This window comes from Harpegnathos saltator, unplaced genomic scaffold (assembly GCF_003227715.2).
Source record: "Harpegnathos saltator strain DR-91 unplaced genomic scaffold, Hsal_v8.6 scaffold416, whole genome shotgun sequence".
Classification (NCBI taxonomy): domain Eukaryota; kingdom Metazoa; phylum Arthropoda; class Insecta; order Hymenoptera; family Formicidae; genus Harpegnathos; species Harpegnathos saltator.
In genome coordinates this window covers 1-13,405 of record NW_020230224.1, presented here as the reverse complement: position 1 = coordinate 13,405, position 13,405 = coordinate 1, and the positions used below count along the sequence as shown (strand labels likewise).

Below are 13,405 nucleotides of genomic sequence, written 5' to 3'. Positions count from 1 at the left end.
ATTATTCGAAAGACTAGAAATGCCGAAAGTTACAAATCTATCAATAAGCATCGCAAAATTTATAAAAAGAAACAAGAGGTATCACATTATATTACCGATTAGCGAAAATCAGAAGGAAGGCCCAACTATGATATTAAAAAATATAACACAAGCAATAACCAATTTGCGACAGACTGCTGAGAGTATGAATCTCGCAAGTATAAGTGTAGCCAAGAGCGAATATATTCTGAATGTACCATGGAACGATATCAAAACTAAATTTCAGACAGGATTCTTGGATTCAGCCATACGAATAATTATTTGCAAAGGCTTGATCAAATATCCACCAGGAGATATACGAGAAGCAATACTTCAGGAAATGCATTGCACTCCAGTAGGAGGTCACAGAGGAGTAACTAAAACATACAACAGAATTCGTCAGTATTATTATTGGGAAAATCTGAAATCAGATATCCGACGTCATATTCGACAATGTCTGCAATGCCAGTTAAAGAAATTGGTCCGAGTAAAAACTAAACAACCTATGGTAATAACGGATACTCCAGGATGGACATTCGATAAAATTGCCATGGATATAGTAGGACCATTACCACGTACTAAAAATGGTAACGAATATATTCTCACAATGCAAGATCAACTAAGTAAATTCAGCTTAGCCGTACCATTACCGGATCAAACTGCTGCAACAATAGCCGATAAATTTGTGAAGAGATTTATCGCTATTTTTGGACCACCTAAAGCTGTGCTCACCGACCAAGGAAGAAATTTCATCAGCGATCTAATAAGGAAAGTAGCAAAATACTACAGAATACGAAGGTTTCGTACAACTGCCTTCCATCCACAATCAAATGGTTCCTTGGAAAGATCTCACCACGCACTAGGAGAATATTTGAAACAATACGCAACCAATGAAAAGGAATGGGATGAATGGGTAGACTTAGCAATACAAAATTACAATACTTGCATACATGAAGGCACTAAACACACACCATACGAATTAGTTTTCGGTAGACCCGCGAGAATGCCGTCAAACGAACCATTACTCGAAGACGACAAAATAAAAACATATGATGATTACTTGATACAACTATTTACTCGATTACACAAAATGCAATTACAAGCAAATGACAATTTGACTGACGCTAAAGTAAAATCTAAGGGCTATTACGATAAAAAAATTAATCCTCAGACTTTTAAACCGGGAGATTATGTCTTCTTATTAAAGGGACCTAAACCCGGAAAATTCGGAGATCAATACACTGGGCCACACGAAGTACTAGAGATAATAAACAGAAATAATGTCAGAATCAAATTGCAAAAGAACAGCCGTATCGTTCATCCTAATAGACTTCGGATATCTTACATCATTCCAGTAAACAAGAATAAAGTTTAATGATTAGGATAATCACAATTTCAGATGCATCGTGGGATCATTCTGCTTATTCTCACCTTATATCTTCCCGCTATCAAGGGAATAATCGGATATGATTGCGGTTCAGCTTCATCCAACATAACCACCGTATCGCTTCTCACTATCGAAGAATGCGACATACCGCCACAGAAGGTCAACTCCACCAAATTAAAATTGCAATTATTGCAAGCCAACGATTTCCATTCTGTAATGGTAAGACAATGCAAGGTGGAAATAGATCGTATTGTAAGAAGATGTGGAATGCACTCTCATACTATGGACGTAGCAAATGGCAAATACGCATATATTCAGGAAACGTCTCGTCAAGAATGCTTACGTATGCACTGGCATAGCACAGCTAGACTAGGAACCACATATATATCAGGACTAAAAATTAATCAAACTATAAGTAGGCCAGTAACTTTGGCGGGAAGAGTTGAAAATGACGGTACATGTTATGGAAGCGCTTTCACCGACGATTATGGAAGCTGGACAAGCGTTGTAGTATTAGCGAATGTAAAGATTACATTACAAGAATACAGTGCAACGGTAAAACTTAACGCCAATCAAGTGGTGCTCAGATCAGGGGTTTATTGCGAATTAAAAGCCGCACATTGCGTCGATATCGAAGGAGGAAATACTTATTGGGATACCATACCAGATGATTCATGCAAAGGGAGCAGTTATGGAGTTTTATTCGACGGATACGCTATCAAAATGCAAGACAGCACTGATGCCGGATCCCAAACGGTATATTCTATTACTACACAGGATACTACCTTCGCTCTAGCAAGTAGAGGCGAGGTAAAGGCCTGCGGTTACCCCTTAGTAAAAACGGAGCACCCGAAACTGTTTATCTTTGAAACCTTCACTGACCTGAGTATCTTCAAAAAGATACACAACCCGGCAAACACAGATATCTTTACATATATGAACTCCAAATTCGTGTATGTAGAAAAACATTTCCGAGCACAATTAAATCAGCTTTACAGGAATATGTTATATCAGCAATGCTATCTCGAGCAGAAAATGCTACAGAACGCACTGGCGATAGCAACTCAATCTCCAGATATATTTGCATATCATTTCATGAAAGCATCAGGTTATACTTCGATATTAGCCGGAGAAGTAATACACATCATTAAATGTGTACCAGTGGAAGTTCAAGTAGCTCGAACGCCCAACTGCTATACTCAACTTCCGGTAATAAGAGAAAATGAAACATATTATTTAGCACCACAAACTCACTTACTGCTTCGCCAAGGAACACAGGTCAACTGCAACCCCTTGGCACCTGTGATGTACCAATTAGGAGAAGATTGGTACAAAATGATGCCAAATCCGATAAAATCCATTCCGCCAACAACTTTGAAACCTATGACTAAACCAGAATGGAAATACACCAGTCCTGGAGCACTGGCTACCAGCGGCATTTACAGCCAATCGGATCTCGACGAATTCAAAGATCACATCTTATTCCCAGCAGAACGACCTGCCGTTCTCAATACAATGGCTCGAGCAATGATGGGCCACAGCGCTACGATCCATGGAGGATCATTTACAAACCTTCTAGACGAAGCTTCATTAGAAAAACTAGCCACTTCAACTTGGAACAAAATCTGGGGACGATTTTTGATTTTCGGCAACATTAGTGCTGGAATAATGGGAATCTTCCTTATTTTTCGGTTTATTAAACTATTACTGGACACCATTTTACATGGTTTCGCACTACACTCAATATATGGGTGTTCCTGTTATTTAATAGGAGCTCTCTGGGACTCTCTCACACAATTATTAATTCTAATCGGTGGAAGGAAGACCACCAAAACTGAAGCAGCTATTGAATTACAAACTGTCAATGTGGGACCAACCCATCCTCCCATAATCACCGAACCTTCTAGTTCTACCAATCAAACGGAATACCAACGACTTTATCCACTCTCTCCACAAAAGGACAATACTCCATATACCTTCGAACTCAAATCCTAAACTTCTGTCTTCATACAAAAATATATATATATATATATTTGCATTTATTTTAGGAATGAATATCACACATATCAACATTAACTTACTCACTCGAAACCCTCTACCCGTGCAAATCATCCGAGTGGAATCTCCCACATTATTTTGGGTACAACTTAAGTACAACAAAACAACGCTCCTGGAGTTACAAGAAGACCTGGAGTGGGTATTAAAAAGAAGACCGAATAGGTACATCCTGCTACCTCATGCGATCATTCCAGGAAGAATAGTAGCAGTACGTAACCTCGACCAATGGTGTCGAGGTACAGTAACAGCAACAAGAAAAGGAGTCGCCTTCATTAGATTGGGCGACTGGGGAAAATGTGTTGCAAAAGCGTTTACTGATATATATCAACTACCGGACCAGTTCTACCTGATGCCGTGGCAAACCATTTCCTGCAGCTTATATAATACAAAACCTGCAGGACCATCCTTAACATGGTCAACAAAGGCTAAACAATTAATCAAACTTTTGGCGGAAGGCGAGGAAGGATGGATGAAGATCCGAAGGACTATATCCTCACAATCCGCGGAAGTCGAAATGCAGATGTCTCGTCCTAATCGACTAAGCTATAGTTCCTTAAGAACAGAATTCATTGATCTAGGCCAAGCTGAACCCATTACAAGCGAATACTAATAACCAGAATACATAAATACATATATACTATATCTTCTTATACTCCAATATATATATATAATTTTTTTTCCTCTTCTCATATACTCATACCTTTTTTTTTACTTTTATATACATTGTATCTATATATATATTTTATGTTCTTATACCTTCATATACATATATATCGTATTTTATTTTACTTTTCTATATATATATATATATATAAAAGAAAGAGGAGGAAAAGAGTAAGGAAAGATAAATAATTATAACAATAAATTTCCTTTTTCCCTGTATAATATTCTACTTCATAAAATACTATTTCAATGGTATTTTCTTTCTAAAAAAAAAAAAAAAAGAAAAGAGTATTTATATATAAAACAAAAAAAAATATATATATACAATAAAAAAGGAGAGAAGAGGAAAATATTTTTATAACAATTTATAATTTCAATATCATTCCCTTTTCTCTCTATTATTATTATTACTATATATATATAGAAGAAAAAAAAAAGGAAGTAAGAGGTTTTAGTGGTCGCCTTCTCTTTCCTCCTTCTAAACAAACACGAATTATTATAATTAAGCTCTTTCTAATTATATTTATCAGATGATTTACGAATAATTGCGCCAATCTCCTCGAAGTATTTTTTCCAGATTATTTTATAACATATTTAAGCAGACAACCTAGCAGGTTCTAACCGCAAAAAGGGATAACCATACTGCAACCCGAAACACGAACTACCTGACTAAAAAGGAAAGAGGATCCGAAGCCTGCCACCTTGCGCTGCCTGGCAATAAAACAACACATCTGTAAAAACTCAAGGACCATATCAGCTACAAATGAGTATTTTAATTGCGAAAATCGAATCGACTATATTACAATCTACACTCAATTACACACAATTAATACGATTTTAACAATACACTACGTAGGCAAATGTTGGCGGTCCCAACATTTGTCTAAGGCAGGGGGTGTTACGTCCTGTAGATTTAATTAGTAAAAATTCTTTCCTCTCGCGGATTTATATTCTCCTAATATAACTATAATAGGAATATATACATATATAAATATAAATTAGGAAACAGACCCATCTGGCGAACAGCCGTGGCGCCAAATGAAAGGCGATTCGGGAAAATTCCATATGAAACAGTGCCCTGTTGTAAAAATCTACGTCTTCGTTTAAAGTTTATATCTGGATAGTGTTCGCCAAGTGTGTCCGTCGTCCCAGCTATAAAAATTTGAAACTCCGCGCTAACAAACCTTCAGTGAAACAAAGCAACTCAGAGCATTCCTGCTCTAAAACTTGAAACTTACATCTTCCCAATCCAAAACCATATGTGCCCTATCAGTCAACCAACAAAGCCTACTTCACTGATAGTCGTAAAATTTGATCCCAGCCTTTGATTTACGGCATTTTGATTTTTCCAGCCGGCCACTTGTATACATTTCTCTATCTCAAGAATCCACCACCTCCACGCTTGTCGCGCCTAATTCATTCAGCCAATCATATATCCACCTAAAACTATGAGACACCCACGCTCCACCCTTTAGCCCTTCCATATTCATATCTCCAAAAACTAACTGTCTCCTCCCACGATGTCTTTTAACTTTGCTAATGGCTGAGACTTTTTCCCACTAAGACCAATTCACCCCTTCCTCAAAGGCCATCTCTCTACCCACCCTGATAGTTTCTGCCTCCGATTATCACTATAAAAACCGCGGTAATCCGCCTCCGCGACACACACTACTTCTATTTCTACTTCTAATTCTACTCTGAAAAAGGCAGTCATACTCTCACTCGGATATTCTGTTTTGAGCATTCAGAATTTAGATTTCAAGTCAGACATTCAGATAATATATCTACGATTCATATATCCGAGTTTGTGCAAACATTCAAAGAAATCAGCAAAAGGCATTAGTGTTTGTGTTATAATTGAACAACCGGAAGGGAGTGGACGAGCACAACTTAACCTACCGAGCAGGAGCTACCAAACGACAATTTTATTTTTTGCTCACCTTCGGGATAACAGGAGTCAGCAGTAAGTTCTGTTTTTTTTTTGCTTCTACCTTTTTTTTTATTTCCTCCTTCTTTCACTTCTCATACATACACACATACACATACACAGTCATTCCTCAACTGTATTAAACCGCGCCGTAATTCATTTTGTTATTTTAATAAATCTGTTTATATTTCATTCTTTTTCCAATTGATTTCAAAATCACATATACCCTTCCAACAGTCAACTCATGGTCCTATCCCCGGTAAAGGGATTCGCGTCCCTGACCGAAAAACGGACCACTCGTCGTACGTCGGTGCCCGAGTAAAGGGACCCGTCGGGTCCCTGACCCGTTCACTGACACGCGTGTACGAACGAGGTTCGCTTTACTCGCGAACGAAAGGGTTGCGTTCCTCCTCTAGGACGTAACATAAGCATATGCACGGGTTTTATACGTAACTTCTGGTGGATCCTCGTTGAACGTAAACATAGTGTGTAGTATCGGTGGGGAGGATACATGTACGAAACCGATATTCATCCGGAATAAATTGTTTCAGATTGAGCTACAGATATCCATGTGGAAACGATGTAGCGTCATAGTAAGCTTCTTCCAAAAACTTTGAATCTTCCGGACATATCTGTCTGGCGTATCTAAGCACAATCGCGGGGGTTTTTGAACACCACGATGTAATTCGTATTGAGAGAAATATCTCGTTGCCCTCGTCCTTGATGAAATAGATTTTGCGAAATGAGTATAACACTAAGGTTTTTGTGATGACTCCCCTTCGTGAACAGATCGACAATTATTTCGCACGATAATGATTCCCTCATGAGATCGTCTATTCACCAATTTCACCAATTCACTAATTTCGCGACAAGCGGGTCGTTTGAATAATCATCTGTGCGCGGTAAGCCTTCTCGAAATTCTATCATACATCGGCCTGATTTCATCACTTCTTGCTGTAGTTGCCGGTAAGCCTCTTGCCACTCGGCATAATAGAATAGGATCCTGTCGAAACGGGTATCCGGCATTGCAGGTAAATAACAAAGAAAAGTCTTTACGAAAACCGTTTTCCCACAAACCGTAGGGCCGCAAACGATAGATGTCCAAGGATGTTTCCAGCGAACGTCCATTTTGCTAAATGGATTATTCTGTTACCTAGTGAAGCTACATAAATACGAAGAAAAGAAGAAACGGTGATAGGCTCATAACCCGCGCCGAGGGGCCTTCCGTGGCGGTCCAACTAGCTCATATCCCTGTATACGCAATATGCAGATAAGTCATTATTGAGAGAAAACAGACGTATATTTTTATACAGAATACTTAACTCTTTATTTACATTTATACATTTTTCTTATTTTCTAGAAATAAATGTTCAGATTCGAAAGAGGAGAAGGATCAACCGACTATTCTCTTACGACGTCACCTAGCTATATGGCAGAGAGTGTCCTGTGTCGTTGTCGAATCTACGTTTTAGTAGCACAGGTTTGCACGATTTGTTCTTGTCTCTCGTTACGACGTCATGAAATGCGGTACGCCGAATCGCTCTAAAACGTAAATTTATCGATGTTTTCCGCGAATCCTCCTCTTTCTCAACATCTTTCTCGTTTTCGGTTATTTTTCCGGCTATTAATAAATTTTTTATACTGCTAAAGTTAATATATCTCGAATTTTCAAAGTTTAGGTTTATCCCCTTTACTTTACAAACTTCGTGAGTTCTACCTTGCGGGGTACGCACAACGTAGGAGTAAAATTTTGGGCCTCCGAATATAAAGCTCTCTATGTAACCGCCTTGACCATAGTTCTCAAGCTCATCCGTCATATCCCCCAAAAAATTACCCGTACGCGGTTCGTACTCATTGGGGCTCACCGGTGCTCACATATATACAGGAATCGGTGTCATAATATAATACACGGCGGTCTAATTTTTCTAAATATTCGTACAATTTTAGTCGTGCCTGCGCCATCGTGTAAGCCGCTATTACTACATTTGTCATCGAAGAAGGTACGAGCGCCTCTTGTCGCAGCTGCCACGTGACGTAGATCACGTCGTCGTTTACAGGCAAAATATTTATTATTTCATGCTCTGGACTCGTGAGCAAAGATAATAAATGTTCTCGCGTTCTAACAATCTCTGTATTCGGTAGATTAGAACGTTGACCGAATTTTTCCCAGAAGGAATTCAGACACAACTTTGCAATCGAACGTAGACCAGGATTCCACGCTATATCATGCCTATCGAGAACAACCCCCACAATTTCTTTGTACTCCCTTAAATAATTTTCTTTTGCGTTCTCGTCGTTATCCTCGCATTCGTTCAGCCAGTCGCTGGCCTCCTGCTTAAGCTGTAGGAAACAATTAATATATTCGGCAAACAAACCGCCTTGGCGAGTACTAGGATCGTATCGTGAGATATTATAATTCCATATCTCGCTTACAAATGTCACACGATAGCCTTTCTCAATGGTTTTTCGTAGCTCGCAAGATACCCAAGTGCCTTCGAATTCATGATCGGTTGGATTCTCATGTGTACATGCTATTTGAGAGAATGTTTCACAGCAGCTGCGACAGAGTGCGAACAATAATTTACCTTGTGTGCGAAACGGTAGAACGGGGTGAAAGAGCTCGCGTGGTGCGAGTACTCTGCATTGTACGAGTCCTTCCACCGTAGTAAAGTTAAAATCAGGAGCCACACCGATTCAGTTGGAGCACTCTTCGCCCACGTAAACTTCCGATGTCCGATCGGAAAAGCGTTCGTCTTTAGTACGTAGTGGTATAGAGAGTATACGTCAACGTAACGTATCTTCTCATCCTCCGTAACTTCGTACCGCGTGACGATATTCCCCGTGCGGCCCCCGAAGAATGCGTCGCGAGGATCGAGGGCCTTGGTTCGCAGCATTGAGTGATTTTCTACAAAATCGCGCATCTCCTGATTCTCACGCAGCTCACGATTGAAGACGCATTCCTATTTCTCCATAAGGAAATATCCCTGTTTTTGAAGACGACTTGACTTTGCGAGTGTGCGTTTGTAGCGTGCGTCGATCGTATCCGCGTGTATACAGGTCGAGAGTGGTCTATCGCGGTTCACTCGAAAACATGCAGGACATCCATGCCAAAAACATCCGTGAAATTGTAGAACATGTCTTTGCGGTGGATTTTCCGACTCGTAATGACCGTCAACTAATGTACCATTTGATAAACGTTGTTCCCATCCTCTACCGGCATGAATTATAACGCGCCCGAGCTCGCGTTCCTTCCACAGTAGCCATTGAAGAGCTTTATCCGATTGATTATTAGCATGTCTGTAACCTCCCGTCGGAATGATACCTATCTCTTTCTCACGCAAAAAATTTTTCCAGAAAACTCGCATACAAGTGGAAGCGATGGTTGTATATTCTTCGAAGGGACATACTTTTCCCCGCTCCAGAAAAATTTTACGAAAGGCGAGACATGCTCGACGAAGAATATCCACGTCGTTGCGACAATAGGCTACTATCTCTCATTGGAAATCGAACTCGACGTTTTTACTAACCATCTCCGCATGCCAGGCTAAAAACTCTTCACGTTCATTCGGTTTCATCGTATCTGGTGAGAAATACCGAATATCAGGTAATGGATCGGTGTAATATTGGTTTTCGACGGTATTAAACAAATGAGGGAATAATCCTTTGCCTGAAATACCCTTCAACCCGGAAGCTTTTGGCAACATTGACAATCGCATCGGCATATAATTAATGCTGTCTATGAATTTAGTTTGACCAACGGTTAATAGTAAAATTTTCGTACTGTTTAAAATAAGTTTTGGCTCAACGTAGTTGTTACTTTCGTACCAGGTAGCGGAGAATAAATTGAGAGTCGAACGCACTAGCGTTATGCGCGATGCAAATGATCTGTTTGAAGCTCTTCGTTGGTCTCGTGGCGAAATCGACAAATTGCTTCACCGGATCATTGCGAAATATTAATTCACGCACGCCATACCAACGACAACACACCGTCATGTCGTCTATCTCCATACAGGAATCACATATTTGCTGCGCGACACACAGTGCAACCACGTGCGTTTTAACATTTTCGCTGCCTTCGACCACATCGTCCTGTCGTGTCTCAAAATCATAAAACACAAGTGCGACGTGACCTTTCTTCCGTTCGCGCGTTTGTACGTTCTTATTATTTTCATCCTCTATTTCAGTTTCCTCCATTTAGTATTTTCCGCTCGCGTTGGATTTTTCGATAATCCGTTGGTGTGACGAAGCGGGCGCATGAAACAGAGGTGGTTCAGTGGTTTTGACGACCCACAAATACGACAATATATCATACCACATTTATGTCTTTTCCTTGAGTTTTGTAAATGACCGCATTTGTTGCAAATCCAGAGAATGCTACAGACACTCGATATTGTCTCGACATTGTATGACTTTGGGGCGCGATGTCGTTCGAAGCATGCGGTACCGTAAAACGCCCGTTGGCATATGCTACAATGGATTAGTTGAACCGTTTCTTCACACGACGGAACGGCGAAATACCGGAGACATGCATTTGAACACCGATGTCCCCTTTCAGGCTTATATCCGCGGTTGCAACGAACGCAATAACCCCCGCTTCCACTAGCAGCTCTTAAATTCAATATTGGCTTAAAGTGACGACTGCACTCGTAATACATAATATTTAGTTTATGTCTAACCGTGCGACCTAGAAAGACGACCACCCCGCTGTCATCGTATAACGGAGGCGCACCACGAGCAAAAGAGCTAAAATTATAAACAGTGATCGCTGTATCGTACTTGGCGACATGGTGTTGGAAACGCTCGAACTCTGGAATGTTACACCCTTCATCGGGTATAGAAATACCAGCTTTCCGCGTGAGTTCGAGTGCTAGCTCTCGCTGCATCACAGAATTCTGTTTTCTCACAGCATTCCATTTTGCGTGAAGCTCCCCAGTGCGCACATTCCCGCGTTCACTATAAATCATTGCAACTACAAGCGAGCGCGGGAAACATAGATTATCTGTATTGTTTATAATAAGGATCGAACGTTTCGCAACCCCTTCATGCGTTAATTTGTTCGCTTTTGCGCCTTGTCCCGAAGGCAACGCGACATTGAAAACATTAACAATAAAATGCTCCAGTATATCGTGACCTCCAGCACTTTGAACTAGCGAGCTCACAAGATTCCAAATATCTCCATAGCTCAAGTCACGTACTGGGCGAAACGATAAACCTGCAGGTCCCCGAGTTAAGTCTACTGAAACAAACGATAACCCGACGTAGTCGTTTAGGCCGGCCGAGTTAACCACGTAGGCATAGATTTCGCAGAAAGCATTTTCGAGGTAAAGCACGATATCGTTATCGTCGGGGGGAGGCCTAATTTTGATACACACTTCCCTACCGAGAATATTAAATTTTCTAAATTTACGTATCCTTTCCCCATAAATTTGAATAAATTTATAGTCGGTTTCGCTAATATTAGATCTAATTAGGGAAGTTTCCGGTGCGTTCGATTGTTCCCCTCCTTCTCCTACAACGTCCTCCTCTTCTTTTTCGTTGTGTTTGTCTATCCCATGGAAATCTAACTGTTCGTACCCTCCACCCTGTTGCACTGTAAAAATTTAATTTTTAATTTTCTTAAATTTTACGCATGACGCGTAGAAATGAATTACAAGTTCAATATCACCCTACCTACGTCATCATTTTCGAGCAAGAAACGTATGTCGAAAGGCTTAATGTTACGTCATGCTGACTCAGCGAACCTCAAAACTCTTATATAAATAAGAGAAATCGAATTTATTTTTACTGATTACACGTCTAAATGCGCTCAGGCATGTTACCACACGACCTACCTCACAAGTTATCACACGAACAATTTCTGGAAATTTTGATACCCCGAAAATACTAATAATCTTAACCTAATCCCTATTTGATTTCCTACGAACTTAATCACTGATACCAGCATCACGACATCGTTCTTATAAATATCGATATTTACTTCTTAAGATAGCTGCCACGATTTTTTTTATTTACAAAAGTCTTTCAAAATCCTCTTATTGCCACATGCATCTTATCTCCTATAAAATAATCATCTGGAACATTCCCCTAAAAACCCCACTCTCTCAACCGAGCTGACTTTTGAGAAAAGTCAAAAGCCTCACTCACTTCTCGCCGATCCAGCACCCAGGACAGACACTTCTCTCCAGAACCCCTTCAGGGTTTTCTTAACAATCAAGCCAACTTGTGGCTTAGACCAATCAGTATTCTTCACTTGTTAATTATTCGGTGCAACGATCTTGTGCCTTCTTGGGCCATTGAGAGCGATCCTGCCGAAACTAGCTGCCTGTCCTTGGCGCAGAACTTGAGGCATCTATTCTCACAGAGACGCAGCAACCACACCTTTCATTGTCTACTAAGATCAGAGAAGTCCAGCAGTAAGTTATTTATATTTTATTTTATCTGAGTGACCTCTTTCGTTTCATTTTTTTATCTATTCTTCTCTCTCTTTTTTTTTCCTTTCGTTTTACTTCCGTTTTCTATTCCCTTTGGCATTCCTCCTTAATTGTTAAATCAGACCCCAGTGGCCAACCTTTCGATCACAGTCGGACATAACGAACACGGAATTTTGCTCAGACCGCGATTGTTTATACATCTATGTATACGTACACTTTATAAAAGCTTGTAAATTTTATTTCATTGTGAACATCCGTCTAATTACTAATAAAACAAGTTGTTTGTAATTGTAAGCCAATCACGATTACCGACTAATTATTCTCAACAAAATTCTCCCTTCCTTCAACCGTCGCTCACGGTCCTATCCCAGGTAAAGGATTCAGTTCCTTGACCTAAATCAAGGACCACCGGCGTACGTCCGCGTCAGATAAAGGGATCGCTCCGATCCTTGATTCTGTACCGCTGACTTGCGAGTACGTCGGAGCTTGCGAAAGCAAGCGCCAAGTTGCGCTCCTCCTCCAGGACGTAACATTAGCATGGAGACGGCTATAGGTGTCTCTTCAGCCGATGCTTCCTCAATATCATACATTTCCTCACAGGTTTGTGTAATTTAGAGACTACTGATGAAGTGTGGGCAGTGTTCATTCTTCAACGTTTCTTCTACTTCTTCTTCGTTGTTGGAATGTCGAATGCGGGGGTGACCACTGCCACCTGTTCAGGAAAAGCTCTTTCGACGCTCTTTCGCTTTCGAGAGAAACATTGAGAAAGACTGAACGAGAGAAAAGATAAAAGTTAATGGGAAACCCACGACAATATACAATTATTTCTTATGTTACTTTTAGGATGAATAATAAAAGACTTACGATGGAGTAAAAGAAACATACCACGGATGTGGGTTACCGATGTCCGGTTCATTTTTC

The 13,405-nt window shown here is 40.3% G+C and overlaps 1 protein-coding gene across 1 annotated transcript; it reads left to right on the top strand.

Annotated features, from left to right (window-relative positions):
• The first annotated feature begins 1,465 nt into the window (after positions 1–1,465).
• Positions 1,466–3,422, top strand: LOC112589174 (uncharacterized). The gene is made up of 2 exons (XM_025301414.1): positions 1,466–1,639; positions 1,947–3,422. Exons 1-2 carry the CDS (start codon positions 1,543–1,545, stop codon positions 3,398–3,400), a joined length of 1,551 nt encoding a protein of 516 aa, XP_025157199.1. The 5' UTR covers positions 1,466–1,542; the 3' UTR covers positions 3,401–3,422.
• Positions 3,423–13,405: the final 9,983 nt, after the last annotated feature.